General features: G+C 35.3%; 1 protein-coding gene across 2 annotated transcripts in view; it reads right to left on the bottom strand.

Annotated features, from left to right (window-relative positions):
* nkain5 (sodium/potassium transporting ATPase interacting 5) overlaps positions 1-17,786 on the bottom strand; it is a 73,328-nt gene that overhangs the window by 2,574 nt on the left and 52,968 nt on the right. Inside the window, 3 exon segments of one of the 2 annotated variants that reach the window (NM_001003635.1) lie at positions 96-176; positions 1,770-1,907; positions 7,682-7,897. In NM_001003635.1, the coding sequence (NP_001003635.1) occupies positions 96-176; positions 1,770-1,907; positions 7,682-7,735 (273 nt within the window). In that variant the 5' untranslated portion in view covers positions 7,736-7,897. 2 annotated transcript variants of the gene reach the window in all.

Below are 17,786 nucleotides of genomic sequence, written 5' to 3'. Positions count from 1 at the left end.
CAGAGATGAGATCATTACATACCAATGGCATGAATGAATGTAAACTTGGTGTAACACTAGCTCTATGACTAGCCCCCTGAGACAGGGCTACATACCTTGGAAATCCCTCCAAGGTCTAAATACAGGCAACAGATGAAGACATTCCAAGTCACCCAAAACACAGTCCAGACTATATACTAAAAGAGAAGGAAAGAGCATATGATGATTATCATGAAATAATTAATAAATAAGGCTATATATATATATATATATATATATATATATATATATATATATATATATATATATATATATATATATATATATATATATATATATATACATATATATATATATGAACAAAATAAAGAAAGAAAGAAGAAATGCCAGCATGTGTTTAGAGTTTTTCCTTATAGCAAACACAACAGTAATCTGATTACTGCTTTGGCTTTTTCAGTTTTAATTATTGTGATTCCTGATTGCACAAAGAAATAAAAGGATTTCAAACTGAAAAAAGATTGATGGCAATCTTTGTCATCACTTTAGACATGATGCTAGAGAATATACATATATATATATATATATATATATATATATATATATATATATATATATATATATATATATATATGTGTGTGTGTGTGTGTGTGTGTGTGTGTGTGTGTGTGTGTGTGTGTGTGTGTGTGTGAGTGTGTGTATATTTTTTTTTCTTTGACTTAATTAAAGGTGTTTTCTGTCACTGTTTAGCCTGCATTCAGTGTAAAGCTGCACAATTAAACATTAAAATATGATTTCAATTCAAACCCGCGTAACATGAGCGATAAATGATAATGATTTGTATATGTTTGTTAATCCTTCAAAGCTCTGCTTTCAAATCTCCATCAAGAGATATTCAATATTTACACCTTTTCAGATAGTTACAAACAATTAAACAACACCGAAGTACTGGGAGAACAGTTTATAGTTCAGATATAAATACTGATGTTTACTGTAAAGATTAAAATCACTGTTTAATGGAAATTTATGATTTTTATATTTAGCACTATTAGCAACAGTAGCAAATATCATATTGCTTTTTGAATACTTTACTTTTTTTCAGCTGGTTCTTTCTTGATTTTTATTTTTATTAAAATTACAGGTTCTAAACCAATGTTTTTTGCAGTAATATTTTTGTATAAATGGAAAGCAAATGGCATTTGTCTCCTCCTTTTTTGCTGATCTGAAAAATGGTCTGATCCGTGACTCAAAAACTGTAGTGTGATTCGAACCATGAGATTTGTGATCCGTTACACCTCTAATATATACACACCACTATATATACACACACACAATTCTAACATTTTTGGCTCTATACACCAACACAATAAATTTGAAATGAAACAAATTGCGTGTACATTTGGTCCCTTAACAAATGGGAGGCACATATGCAAACTGTTGTAATCCCTAAAGCGTTCGTTTAATTTCAAATCCATTGTGTTGGTGTATAGAGTCAAAAATGTTAGAATTGTGTCGATGTTCAAATATTTATGGACCTGATAAAGTCCATGAAGTACAATGGACTTTATCAGGTCCATATATAAAGATTGATTAGGAATTTGCTTTAACAGTATTATTAGAAATTAAAATACGTTTTTAATTTAAATATATTTAAAATGTTGCTATATAGTACTGCTATATAACACAAATATACATCATATTAGAATTCCACATTTATTTTTATAAAAAGTATTACTATTTTAAGATTAAAAGTCGTTTATGTTAATTTTTTATTGTAAATAAACCGTACACACCAATATAACGTAACGAGGCTGATACTGGACTGCTCCAAACAAGCCCAAAATCACTACGAGGATGTGCAGAAAGTTGACAAGGATGGGCGCCCACTGGTACCCCAGAAAGTCAAACACCTGTCTCTCCACTCCAGTGATCTACAGAAGGAAACACATGAAAAGCACAATTTTAAAACAATAACAACACTAGCAGCTACTTAGTATCTACACGACCAACAAAAATGTCCTCATGCTGTCCCAATGACAATGCTGCCGAAGACCCCATCTCTGTTTCCCAGAGGTGCACAGTCCAACCCCCTGCCTCTGTGGTTCCACATGCTGGTGTTTTACTCGGGGTTGCCATGGTAACAGAGCCAATGGGGTGCAAAGCTTGTGACGGAGAGACAGTGAGCGAGAGAAGGGGTGAGTGAGAGGAGATAAGGCTCTCGGTTGAGGTCAGAGGCTCAGTAAAAGGGACATGTAGGATTCAGATGGGAGGTGTGGGGGAAGCTGTTTCACTGCAGCAGTCATAAACCCGCTCTCTGACTGCCACCCATCCCCCCAAACAATATCTCTCTCTCACTGATTTTCCACTGCATGGCTTGGTATGGCTCACTTTTAGGGGGGTTCCACTGTATACGATGCCTGGTTCTTTTTTCAGTACCACCTCATCTAAAATTACATGCAAGCCGTAATGACACTAAAATGTAACATGTATATCCTGCAGACACTGATTGGACAGAGGGAATTGAGCTATTGAACTTGCCATGTGAAACCCCTTCGGTCAAAAATTGTATTCCCTTCTCTCTCATTGAGTACGTTTACATGGACACCAATAATCTGATTTTATTAGGTTTAAGACAATACTCTGATTAGGGTCTACTCACACAATGCTATTCGAACCGTGCCCAGGCCCGTTTCCCGGATCGCTTGAGAAGTGTAAGTGCTCTGAATCGGGCTCAAGCACGGTTCACTTGGCCGGTCCTGGCCCGGGAAGAGGTGTGCCTGAGTGCGGTTCACTTGGGCTTTGGCGCGATACGCTTGTGTGTGAGTGCAAAACGTGCCAAAGCCCGAAACTGAAAGCGAGATTTATTAATCATTCTTACTTCAGTGAACGCAAACTGTCGTAGTTTATTAAAAATGCAAACATCTCACTGCATGACAGCTATGCACCTTCAGCAAACCTCCTAATTCCGGCAGCACGAGGACTTTATGATTGTTTATGAGCGTTAAAAGTGGCTGATCTGTTTGGAGAAATTTTGACTGCATGTCAAACAACTTAAATGATATAAATGAAGAAATCTCCACTGTGCTGAGCGAGAGCACTTCTGACCAGCGCATCATCGATGACGTAAGCGTGCCCAGGCTCGAATGTAATGTGAGTGCAGGCTGTCAGGGGAGACAGGAGGGGGGACAAGCGTGCTTTGACCCGGTTCAAGGCAACTGTACATTGTGTGAGTACGCCATAAGAGTCTACCATGTAAACAGTGATTTTTTATTAATTTAATCCGATTAAAGTCATAATCGAACTAAACAGAAATTGAATTAAGACATGTGGAGTATGCCAATTGTAGTCGCATTGTTGAAGTGGAGTACAGACATGTAAACACCTTAATTAAACTGTCATGTACGATATTCGCCACATTTTGCGACAGGATAGTATATACACATGGCTGTTTAACACTATTCTCTGCAACTACCGAGTCAGTAAAGGACTACAGACACCTGCATTGCCAAATGCGAAGGGGTTTTCCACATACAAATTCTATTAAAACAACACTCTTCCAGCAGTTTCTTGTATACAAATCTCATTTGTCACTGCACGCATGAAATGCTCCTGAATGAGAGTGCCGAACTGCAGTTAAAAGTCGACAAATAAAAAATGAAACACCCAAAATTACACAAAACTCCAGAGAAAATGTGTATAGCGTGGTAATGAAATGACGTTAATCGAATTATGTGCTTGAAAGGAATGACAGGAACATTCAAAAAGCAACTCATGTAAACACCTTAATCATATTATTGTCTTATACAGATTCAGGCAAATAATTTAATTACTTATGCCCATGTAAATGTAGTCAGTGACCTTGATGTATGTCATTGATTATATTATAGAAGTACTACTGGAACATTGGAAATGCATTTAAATGGAATGCCCTAAGAGCTTCTTATAATGAACGTATTGTGGTCAGCAGAGAGAGGTTACTCTCATTGGTAGCCGAGAACAGAAATTAAGGAAATTTTCACTATTTCATCGTTTTTTAAAAAATTTTTATTCAAATTATTATTAATAATAATCAAGACTGCTTTTATTATGATAGGACAGTAAATAGTGACAGGAAAGTTGGTAATAGAGAGAGGGAGGGGGGAATGGCCAGCATGTCAAAACTATTTGCTCAGTTATTGTACAATTGTTTGTGTTGCATTTCCAACGACGTAACGGCAGTAGATGTGGCACAGCTGTCATGACATGTCTATAATCCCACCCACTTTGAAGTGGTGCTAATCTGTAGTGGAAAAGCATTATCTGAGTGTCATACTGCAGATGTTCCCTGAGGTTCCACCTAAAATCATCCAGACATAGTGTCTTTACTATAGTATTCGTCTAGTTCCAGCATGATGTGCATCATTGAACCACAATTGACCAACAATTCATGTTGTCTAGAAACAAATTGACTAGGTTAACTTAATTGTTTTACAGTCATTTTAAGTGGACTGAACACTTAGGGGTGTCCAAACTCGATCCTGGAGGTCCGGTGTCCTTTAGTTCCAACTTTGTTCAACACACTTGCCTGGAAGTTTAAGTTTAACTAGAAAGAGCTTGATTAGCTGGTTCAGGTTTGTTTAATTGGGGTTGGAACTAAAATATGCAGGACACCGGCCCTCCAGGACCGAGTTTGGGCACCCCTGGGGTAAAATTAGATTTAAAAAAATCAATAAGAATTTAGTTGCTTAAACTCATTTTAAATAAGTAGTTTGAACAAGCAGCAAAATACATATTTTTGAGTGAACAGTGAGATGATTCACAGATAGTTCCATGAAGAACCTTTGTTCATTCATTCTTTTTCTTGTCGGCTTAGTCCCTTAATTAATCTGGGGTCGCCACAGCGGTATGAACCGCCAACTTATCCAGCAATTTTTTACGCAGCGGATGCCCTTTCAGCCGTAACCCATCTCTGGGAAACATCCACACACACATTTATACGGACAATTTAGCCTACCCAATTCACCTGTACCGCATGTCTTTGGACTGTGGGGGAAACCGGACAGCACTACCTACTGCGCCACTGCTTCGCCTGAAGAACCTTTAACATCAATAAAACCTTTTCATTCCACAAAAGGTCCTTTATAGCAGAACAGCATGCATGCTTTAGATGATAAAAATGTTCACGTTATGAAAAAAAGGTTTTTTGAAGAGCATTCCACAATAAGATTAATTGAGGAACCACAAAATGCATCACTTTGCAAGTCTCTTTGGTTCTACCTGGAACCTTTATTGGTAAACGTGATCTATAAACGTGAACAGTGGCTGATTTGTTTAAGGATGAATGTAACCACAGAAAATGTAGCAGAACCTGTTGATGAATAAATAACAAATATTCAGTATAGACTTAAATGCTACACCTGCTGAACTAGCAGTTGAACTAATTAAAGCTCTATTTTGTTTGCAAAAATGAGATCAAATAAATGTAAAGACTAATAATTCCAATCTGTTCTGCACAGTCTCATCCAATCTCCATCATTTATTAATGAGGTAAGCGCATTTGAAAAAGGTCAGCATGGCGCTAAGTCAATGTTAGAATCTAAATGTGATTACTGAATGTGATTAAAATTATTTTCAAAGCAAAACAACAATGACCATCATATACTTTTACCATGATTTGCAGAAGACATTGTAATTCAGTGTAATAATGTAGTTTATATACAAAAATATTAGTCAAAACATTCATTTGATGACACATTAACAACATCTATTTATAGATCATAATGCAGCCTAAAAATGTGAATTAATTGTTATTTTAATTCTATATACTGTCATTATCCTTCAGACCACTAGACTTCAGGACGTTCTCCATCAAAATGTTTTATAATTAACATTTGAGTTAGTACAATATATTTTTGTTTAATTTATTTTAATATATCTACAGATAAGAATAAGCATGTGTTTTTATTTTTACATATAAATATATCCGCTACTCTGAATGACAATTGTACATTATTTTACCCTTTTTTGGATGTTTTATTAAAATAACGTTTAAACTTTACTCGCTTTTAATAACTTTACTTTGTTTTGCTCGCTTTTAATATGCTTTTTGTGCATACAAAATCACTTTTGTAATAATTTAACGTGAATGAAACAGTTTTATCACAATAAAACATTTTTATTCTCTGTTTCTCACACGCACCAACACTAGCAATAGGATAAAAGGAATTGATAAACAAACAGGCTAAAGTTAGACTGAACTTAAAAGCCATACAATGGTTAAGCAGAATAACAGCAGGGATGTAGGTCACTGTATCTATTGGTGTTCGGCACAGACACAAGAGGCTTTGCTCCTGAAGAGACCACATGTGCAACTGAGCTGGGATAACATGACAAGTAGAATACGATATATCACTTCTCGAGAGTGGAAAAATCATCTCACACCACTGACAGACCATAAGCAGTCAATAGATACATGTGCAATAAAACACAAACAATATTTTTTCAGTATCACACAATGCACAACTAATACACACCTCACACACAAACACACACTATTGTCTGGTAACATATCTGCAGTTTAAATAAAACAATGTTGTATGAGTTTTGTGAAAGGATAAATGGATGGGTGGATGGATGACGGATGCTTTATAAATCCTTTGAGAGCTATTATACAGCAGCAAGCACATCAACATGGACAATTTAACATTACAGGTAATACAGAAATTAGAGAAATAGACCAAGACAATTTAATATAAATAAGCTATATACAATTGAAGTCAGATTTAGCCCCCCTGTTTATTTGTTATCCCCAATTTCTGTTTAACAGAGAGCAGATTTTTTTCAACACATTTCTAAACATAAAATTAATAATAAATAAACATAAAACTAATAATTCTGACTTCAACTAAATGCACAATAAACAAACAGTCCTATACATTATTACACTAATGTGTTTTGCTCTTTTACTTTGGTTGTTTTGCATATAAAGAAATAAAAGATCTAGGGTTTTAATACATTGTTTGTTTGCCACTTGGGCTGCACAATATTATAAAAATCTAACATTGCGATATTTTGTTTTGCCACGATATATCTTGCAATATCAATAAAATTTCACCAGATGATTTGAACAGCTTTATTTGGAAATATTTAATTTAGATACAAGCATTGCAATATCGACGCTCAAACGATCTATTATTCATCCATATTTGCCACAGTCACAATAATCCATGATTTTTATTACTTCAAACAAAACAACACCAAACTATTTATAAGCAAACCGTGTGACATTTTTTTCCCTTCGTTTAACTGTGAACATGCTAATCAATATGCCAAAACAACACGATGACTACACTTTTACTATACTGAAACCATGGTTCGTTGTCGCAAGGGGTGTTGTTCATTGTATGCAGGCTGGCGTATTCTGACAATGTAAACAAAGACTTCCGACAAATAAGCTAAAGTGTTTATGGTGTTATATGTTGGGTAGTCTATGTAATAATATATTATAAATGAAAAACTAAGAACTACTGGTATTCTTGTTTTGCCTTAAAACTTCACATCTTATAAACAATAGACTGTTTAAAATGCTGCATGTTTGAAATGTCCAAAAACTCTTAAGTTGAGATCAACGTCAAATTTCGTTAAACAGCATCTTTCATATTGTACTGATTAAAACTGATTGCATGCAAAGCCACTTCTTTTTATTACAAATCTATAAGGCACTCACCAGCTGAAGGGCGCAGAGGAACATCAGCACGCATCTCCCCGAGCAGCAGCTCATCTTCACGATTCTCTCTGTGATGCGTAAAACTCAAAACAGTAAATAAAGCTGTGTCATCTTGAGGATCCTCGGTTTTACTCTCGATATTTAGTATGCATCCCTTGCGATAGTCTGTGTTTATAATAGTCACAGCTGTACAATGGGGTTAAAACAGAGTATGAAGCAGTAGGCGGGGTGTACTGAGGGTGAGATCGGGGGTACATGAAATGGGGTGGGTCTTCAAACAGATCTGCCACCCCCACCCGATGCGGCAGGTGGAGCACTACAGCGACTGGAGATATTCATTTCTCACTAGTCACTACCATTATTGAGACAGTGATATCTACATTTTTTTTTAAAGTATTAGGCTCTGAAAGTCTAACAGCTTAGTTAAAATAATTAAGTGTTAGTGCTAGTTTTATAGTGTTAAACTCAGTGGTGAAAAGTAACAAATTACAACTAAAACTAGATTCTTAAAGTTTGAGAACAAACTTTGAGGCTGGCTTGTGAAAGCCTGACGGTAATAGTTAATTTAGTTTAAACAGTTTTTAAAAGTATGAAAAGATAGATAGATAGATAGATAGATAGATAGATAGATAGATAGATAGATAGATAGATAGATAGATAGATTACCATGGTATTAGCATGATTCTAACGTGAATTAGCATGTTGTTAGCATGATTCTAGCGTGAATTACCATGTTGTTAGCATGTTTTTAGCATGAATTAGCATGTTGTTAGCATGATTCTAGCATAAATTAGCATGTTGCTAGCATAATTCTAGCATGAATTAGCATGTTACTAGCATGATTTTAGCATGAATTAGAATGTTGTTAGCATGATTTTAGCATGAATTAGCATGTTGTTAGCATGATTCTAGCATGAATTGGCATGTTACTAGCATGATTCTAGCATGAATTAGCATGTTACTAGCACGTTTCTAGCATGAATTAGCATGTTGTTAGCACGATTCTAGCATGAATTAGCATGTTGTTAGCACGATTCTAGCATGAATTAGCATGTGACTAGCACGATTCTAGCATGAATTAGCATGTTACTAGCATGATTCTAGCATGATATAGCATGTTGTTAGCACGATTCTAGCATGAATTAGTATGTTACTAGCATGATTCTAGCATGAATTAGCATGTTACTAGCATGATTCTAGCATGAATTAGCATGTTACAAGCATAATTTTAGCATTAATTAGCATGATTCTAGCATGAATTAGCATGTTGTTAGCATGATTCTAGCATGATTTAGCATGTTACTAGCATGATTCTAGCATGAATTAGCATGTTACTAGCATGATTCTAGCATGAATTAGCATGTAACTAGCATGATTCTAGCATAAATTAGCATGGTGTTAGCACGATTCTAGCATGAATTAGCATGTTACTAGCATGATTCTAGCATGAATTAGCATGTTACTAGCACGATTCTATCATGAATTAGCATGTTGTTAGCATGATTCTAGCATGAATTAGCATGTGAATAGCATGATTCTAGCATGAATTAGCATGTTGTTAGCATGATTCTAGCATGAATTAGCATGTGACTAGCATGATTCTAGCATGAATTAGCATGTGACTAGCATGATTCTAGCCTGAATTAGCATGTTGTTAGCATGATTCTAGTATAAATAGCATGTGACTAGCATGATTCTAGCATGAATTAGCATGTGACTAGCATGATTTTAGCATGAATTAGCATGTTACTAGCATGATTCTAGCATAAATTAGCATGTTTTTAGCATGATTCTAGCATGAATTAGCATGCTACTAGCATGATTCTAGCATAAATTAGCATGTTACTAGCATGATTCTAGCACAAATTAGCATGTTACTAGCATGATTCTAGCATGAATTAGCATGTTGTTAGCATGATTCTAGCATGAATTAGCATGTTACTAGCATGATTCTAGCATGAATTAGCATGTTGTTAGCATGATTCTAGCATGAATTAGCATGTTACTAGCATGATTCTAGCATGAATTAGCATGTTGTTAGCATGATTCTAACATCAATTAGCATGTTACTAGCATGATTCTAGCATGAATTAGCATGTGAATAGCATGATTCTAGCATGAATTAGCATGTTGTTAGCATGATTCTAGTATAAATTAGCATGTGACTAGCATGATTCTAGCATGAATTAGCATGTGACTAGCATGATTCTAGCCTGAATTAGCATGTTGTTAGCATGATTCTAGTATAAATTAGCATGTGACTAGCATGATTCTAGCATGAATTAGCATGTAACTAGCATGTTTCTAGCATGAATTAGCATATTGTTAGCATGATAGATAGATAGATAGATAGATAGATAGATAGATAGATAGATAGATAGATAGATAGATAGATAGATAGATAGATAGATAGAGACAGACAGACAGACAGACAGATAGATAGATAGATAGATAGATAGATAGATAGATAGATAGATAGATAGAAAGATGTAGATAGATAGATAGATAGATAGATAGATAGATAGATAGATAGATAGATAGATAGATAGATAGATAGTGTGCGAGCATGAGTCAAACAAGCCAACCCCCGCCTCTCTACGATGTTCTGATGCTGAGATATAGCTGGTGCCATATCGTTGCTAGGTTAGTCTGTTTTGTTGCTATGGAGTTGATTGACAGCTTAGACTGATGATGTATACAAGCTTCTTGCCAGTATGAACAGTTAAAAACAATCCCCATGTCTCTATCACACTGCAGCATGACAATATCAGTCCGAACCTATTTAATGGCAGTCTATGGGACAGTTGCTAGGGTGCAGTATCTGGTTGTTAGGGTGTGGCTAGAAAGTTAAAAGGCCATCAGTGATTGGCTGCTGGCTAGACTGAGTTAAATGAGCTCAGCCATTAGTCTGTAGGACAGTCTGATGCAGAGTTATGAGCTCACAAAGTTTGATCCCATGTAAAGTCAATGAGAGTCTTTTGCAATGGAAGTCTATGGGACGGTTTCTAGGGTCCAAAAGTGGTTGCTAGGGCGTGGCCAGAAAGTTTAAAGGTGGTCAGTCATTGGCAGTTTGATAGTCTGAGTTAAATGAGCCCAGTTAGAAGTCTGTGTGACATTCTGATGCGGAGTTATGAGGTCACAAAGTTTGATCCAATGTTACGTCTATGGGATTTTTCCGACGGTCCCGGGACGTTTTTCGGAAAACCGAAAGTCGGATCAGTCGGAAAAGATATAGCAACTCGAGTCAGAATAGTTCGGAGGTCTGACCCGAGTTTGATGGTCATAGCTTGAAAGGCCTAGGACGAGATAGAGTTTAATTTTTAGTCTCAGAAGAAGAATAATAAAATTAACTAGATTCTTAAAGTTTGAGAACAAACTTTGAGGCTGGCTTGTGAAAGCCTGACAGTAATAGTTTATTTAAACAGTTTTAAAAAGTATGAAAAGATAGATAGATAGATAGATAGATAGATAGATAGATAGATAGATAGATAGATAGATAGATAGATAGATGTTGTTAGCATGATTCTAGCATGATTTAGCATGTTGTTAGCATGATTCTAGCATGATTTAGCATGTTACTAGCATGATTCTAGCATGAATTAGCATGTTACTAGCATGATTCTAGCATGAATTAGCACGTTGTTAGCATAATTCTAGCATGAATTAGCATGTTACTAGCATGATTCTAGTATGCATTAGCATGTTACTAGCACGATTCTAGCATGAATTAGCATGTTACTAGCATGATTCTAGCATGAGTTAGCATGTAACTTGCATGATTTTAACATGAATTAGCATGTTACTAGCATGATTTTAGCATGAATTAACACGATTCTAGCATGAATTAGCATGTTGTTAGCATGATTCTAGCATGAATTAGCATGTTACTAGCATGATTCTAGCATGAATTATCATGTTGTTAGCATGATTCTAGCATGAATTAGCATGTTACTAGCATGAATCTAGCATGAATTAGCATTTGACTAGCATGATTCTAGCATGAATTAGCATGTTGTTAGCATGATTCTAGCATGAATTAGCATGTTACTAGCATGATTCTAGCATGAATTAGCATGATTCTAACATGAATTAGCATGCTACTAGCATGATTCTAGCACGAATTAGCATGTTGTTAGCATGATTCTAACATGAATTAGCATGTTGCTAGCATGATTCTAGCATGAATTAGCATGTTGTTAGCATGATTCTAGCATGAATTAGCATGTGACTAGCATGATTCTAGCATGAATTAGCATGTTGTTAGCATGATTCTAGTATGAATTAGCATGTGACTGGCATGATTCTAGCATAAATTAGCATGTGACTAGCATGATTCTAGCATGAATTAGCATGTAACTAGCATGATTCTAGCATGAATTAGCATGTGACTAGCATGATTCTAGCATGAATTAGCATGTAACTAGCATGATTCTAGCATGAATTAGCATGTTGTTAGCATGATGGATAGATAGAGGTAGATAGATAGATAGATAGATAGATAGATAGATAGATAGATAGATAGATAGAGATAAATAGATAGATAGATAGATAGATAGATAGATAGATAGATAGATAGATAGATAGATAGATAGAGATAGATAGATAGATAGATAGATAGATAGATAGATAGATAGATAGATAGATAAATAGTTATAGATAGATAGATAGATAGATAGATAGATAGTTATAGATAGATAGATAGATAGATAGATAGATAGATAGATAGATAGATAGATAGATAGATAGATAGATAGATAGATAGATAGATAGATAGATGGTGTGTGAGCCTGAATCAAACAAGCCAACCCCCGCCTCTCTACGATGTTCTGATGCTGAGATATAGCTGCTGTTATATCGTTGCTAGGTTAGTCTGTTTTGTTGCTATGGAGTTGATTGACAGCTTAGACTGATGATGTATCAAAGCTTCTTGCCAGTATGAACAGTTAAAAACAACCCCCATGTCTCTATCACACTGCAGCATGACAATATCAGTCTGAACCTCATTAATGGCAGTCTATGGGACAGTTGCTAGGGTGCAGTATCTGGTTGTTAGGGTGTGGCTGGAAGGTTAAAAGGCCATCAGTGATTGGCTGCTGGCTAGACTGAGTTAAATGAGCTCAATCATTAGTCTGTAGGACAGTCTGAGGCAGAGTTATGAGCTCACAAAGTTTGATCCCATGTAAAGTCAATGAGAGTCTTTGCAATGGAATTCTATGGGATGGTTTCTAGGGTCCAAAAGTGGTTGCTAGGGCGTGGCCAGAAAGTTTAAAGGTGATCAGTCATTGGCAGTTTGATAGTCTGAGTTAAATGAGCCCAGTTAGAAGTCTGTGTGACATTCTGATGCGGAGTTATGAGGTCACAAAGTTTGATCCAATGTTACGTCTATGGGATTTTTCCGACGGTCCCGGGACGTTTTTCGGGAAACCGAAAGTCGGATCAGTCAGAAAGGATATAGCAACTCGAGTCAGAATAGTTCGGAGGTCTGACCCGAGTTTGATGGTCATAGCTTGAAAGGTCTAGGTGGAGATAGAGTTTAATTTTTAGTCTCAGAAGAAGAATAATAATATAAATAATAACTAGATTCTTAAAGTTTGAGAACAAACTTTGAGGCTGGCTTGTGAAAGCCTGACGGTAATAGTTTATTTAGTTTAAACAGTTTTAAAAAGTATGAAAAGATAGATAGATAGATAGATAGATAGATAGATAGATAGATAGATAGATAGATAGATAGATAGATTGATAGATTGATCGATAGATAGATAGATAGATAGATAGGTAGGTAGGTAGATAGATTAGCATGTTATTACCATGATTTTAACATGAAATAGCATGTTGTTAGCATGATTCTAGCATAAATTAGCATGTTACTAGCATGATTTTAGCATGAATTAGCATGTTGTTAGCATGATTTTAGCATGAATTAGCATGTTACTAGCATGATTTTAACAATAATTAGCATGTTGTTAGCATGATTTTAACATGAATTAGCATGTTGTTAGCACCATTCTAGCGTGAATTAGCATGTTACTAGCATGATTCTAGCATGAATTAGCATGTTACTAGCATGATTTTAGCATGAATTAGCACAATTCTAGCATGAATTAGCATGTTGTTAGCATGATTCTAGCATGAATTAGCATGTTGTTAGCATGATTCTAGCATGATTTAGCATGTTACTAGCAAGATTCTAGCATGAATTAGCATGCTACTAGCATGATTCTAGCATAAATTAGCATGTTGTTAGCATGATTCTAGCATGAATTAGCATGTTACTAGCATGATTGTAGCATGAATTAGCATGTTGTTAGCATGATTCTAACATGAATTAGCATGTTACTAGCATAATTCTAGCATGAATTAGCATGTTGTTAGCATGATTCTAGCATGAATTAGCATGATTCTAGCATGAATTAGCATGTTGTTAGCATGATTCTAGCATGAATTAGCATGTTACTAGCATGATTCTAGCATGAATTAGCATGTTGTTAGCATGATTATAGCATGAATTAGCATGTTACTAGCATGATTCTAGCATGAATTAGCATGTTGTTAGCATGATTCTAGCATGAATTAGCATGTTACTAGCATGATTCTAGCATGAATTAGCATGTTGTTAGCACGATGCTAGCATGAATTAGCATGATACTATCATGAATCTAGCATGAATTAGCATGTTGTTATCATGATTCTAGCATGGATTAGCATGTTACTAGCATGATTTTAGCATAAATTAGCATGATTCTAGCATGAATTAGCATGTTGTTAGCATGATTCTAGCATTAATTAGCATGTGACTAGCATGATTCTAGCATGAATTAGCATGTGACTAGCATGATTCTAGCATGAATTAGCATGTAACTAGCATGATTTAGCATGTTGTTAGCATGATGGATAGATAGATAGATAGATAGATAGATAGATAGATAGATAGATAGATAGATAGATAGATAGATAGATAGATAGATAGATAGGTAGAGGTAGATAGATAAAGGTAGATAGATAGATAGATAGATAGATAGATAGATAGATAGATAGATAGATAGATAGATAGATAGATAGGTAGATAGATAGATAGATAGATAGATAGATAGATAGATAGATAGATAGATAGATAGATAGGTAGAGGTAGATAGATAAAGGTAGATAGATAGATAGATAGATAGGTAGAGATAGATAGATAGATAGATAGATAGATAGATAGATAGATAGATAGATAGATAGATAGATAGATAGATAGATAGATAGATAGGTAGAGGTAGATAGATAAAGGTAGATAGATAGATAGATAGATAGATAGATAGATAGATAGATAGATAGATAGATAGATAGGTAGAGGTAGATAGATAGATAGATAGATAGATAGATAGATAGATAGATAGATAGATAGAGGTAGATAGATAGATAGATAGATAGATAGATAGATAGATAGATAGATAGATAGATAGATAGATAGATAGATAGATGGTGTAAGAGCATGAGTCAAACAAGCCAACCCCCGCCTCTCTACGATGTTCTGATGCTGAGATATAGCTGGTGCCATATCGTTGCTAGGTTAGTCTGTTTTGTTGCTATGGAGTTGATTGACAGCTTAGACTGATGATGTATCAAAGCTTCTTGCCAGTATGAACAGTTAAACACAACCCCCATGTCTCTATCACACTGCAACATGACAATATCAGTCTGAACCTCTTTAATTGCAGTCTATGGGACAGTTGCTAGGGTGCAGTATCTGGTTGTTAGGGTGTGGCTAGAAAGTTAAAAGGCCATCGGTGATTGGCTGCTGGCTAGACTGAGTTAAATGAGCCTAGCCATTAGTCTGTAGGACAGTCTGATGCAGAGTTATGAGCTCACAAAGTTTGATCCCATGTAAAGTCAATGAGAGTCTTTTGCAATGGAAGTCTATGGGACGGTTTCTAGGGTCCAAAAGTGGTTGCTAGGGCGTGGCCAGAAAGTTTAAAGGTGATCAGTCATTGGCAGTTTGATAGTCTGAGTTAAATGAGCCCAGTTAGAAGTCTGTGTGACATTCTGATGCGGAGTTATGAGGTCACAAAGTTTGATCCAATGTTACGTCTATGGGATTTTTCCGACGGTCCCGGGACGTTTTTCGGGAAACCGAAAGTCGGATCAGTCGGAAAGGATATAGCAACTCGAGTCAGAATAGTTCGGAGGTCTGACCCAAGTTTGATGGTCATAGCTTGAATGGCCTAGGAGGAGATAGAGTTTAATTTTTAGTCTCAGAAGAAGAATAATATAGAAAAATAATAATAAGTTTAATAGGATAACAGTAGTCTGGCTTGCTACACAAGCCAGCCTAATAATAATAATAATAAGTTTAATAGGATAACAGTAGTCTGGCTTGCTACACAAGCCAGCCTAATAATAAGTTTAATAGGATAACAGTAGTCTGGCTTGCTACACAAGCCAGCCTAATTACTGTAATTGATAATTTTTACTCAGGAATTGTAATTAACTAAGTACATTTTAAAAAGTGTACTTTTACTTTGCCTGAAGTAATTTTTAATACTGTATCAGTACTTTAACCCCACTATTTTCCTTCAACCTGCAGGTACTTTATTCATGTTTGGAAGGTGTACAAGATGTCCAAAATCTTTACACACAATGACTCGGAGACTGTTTAGGCTGCATGTCACTGGTGAGAAAATGAAGGATGTCGATTTTATGAAGACTTAAATTCAGTCAACATTCATATGCACAACAGAATGTTACGTTTTCACACACACACAAACCGCATGTAAACACATCAACCTTACACTATTAATACTACTCATTACTCTTGCATACTTTTAAAAAGCCTACTGTTTACTCATACGTTGAGTAATATTTACAACAGATACTTTTACTCTACATGCAATACATTTCTGAGAAAGTAAGGGTACTTTTACTTGAGTAAATTTGTCAGTACTCTTTCCTTCACTAAACTAGCTAAAGTATTTGCTGAAGGCAAGTTTGTTTGGCAAAGAGATTGATTTAATAAAAACACAAAGTTTTAAATATTGTTTCAACAAGATAAATATTGTTTACAATGGGGTATAGATGCAGTTAATTACATGGTTGATCTGTTTCATATAGCCTATAATTGCTGTTCTTGCACTCAAAACCTATTCGGTGAAAAAGACGTTTTGTCCATATTTTACTCCATAATTCCATATTTTTTATTTACATATTTTGGTTGAAATAACTTGTGGTGCCTTTTTTGAGCTTCACAGTCCCAGTCCCGAACCACTTTCACTGACTGTACGAAATATCTTGGACATTCTGCTTCAGGACTCCTTAGCATTAACCCCAAAGCACTCAAAACTGGGTTATCACTGTGCTAAACACCATTTAAACTTGGGTAAAGGACATTTCACTTTCACTTTGATAGTATTTATTTTTCCTTGTACAGAAGTTAATGTTACAGGATTTCAGCGTTCTTAATTATCTTTAGGGTTCAAAAGAAGAAACTCATAAAGGTTGAAACAAGTTCAAGGGTGAGTAAATAATGAAAGAATTTTTGTTTTCGGTTTAATTATCCTTTTAATAAAGGAATAATAATTATTTCATAAAGGTCTGAAACCACTTGAGGAAGAGTACATAGTGTGTGAATTTTAATTTTTGGGTTAAATATTGCTTTAAAGCTTATCTTGTTATAATTAAGAACATTTTGAAAAGCAAATAAACAATCTCATTATAGTGCAAAACATAATGGCTAGACAGCAACCAACAACACGCCTCATATTTGGACAGCATTGGTGTTGTTGAACAGTCATTTCAGCATTTGAGAAAAAATAGCCATAACACATGAACTCAAGTAAAGAAGAGAATCTTACTTTTATAGTTCATCATACAAAACAACAACAACAACAACAACAACAACAACAACAACAACAACAACAACAACAACAACAAAATCTATCAAAACATAACTGTTCACCCTGGGTAAATTACAAGCAGTCTGAAATAGGAAGAGAGACAGATTCTGTTTACCCAGAGTTTAAAATGATTCATGGTTAACTGTTTGAATTATGAACTTGTTAAGAACTTAGATTTCGATTAAAATTATGCCTCTTTTGTGTTCCACCAAAGAAACAAAGTCATTTGGGTC

The sequence above is a fragment of the Danio rerio genome, chromosome 8 (genome assembly GCF_052040795.2).
Source record: "Danio rerio strain M-AB ecotype USA chromosome 8, GRCz13ab, whole genome shotgun sequence".
Lineage (NCBI taxonomy): Eukaryota > Metazoa > Chordata > Actinopteri > Cypriniformes > Danionidae > Danio > Danio rerio.
Note: the sequence above shows the minus strand (reverse complement) of the source record. Positions and strands in the feature narration are given on the sequence as shown.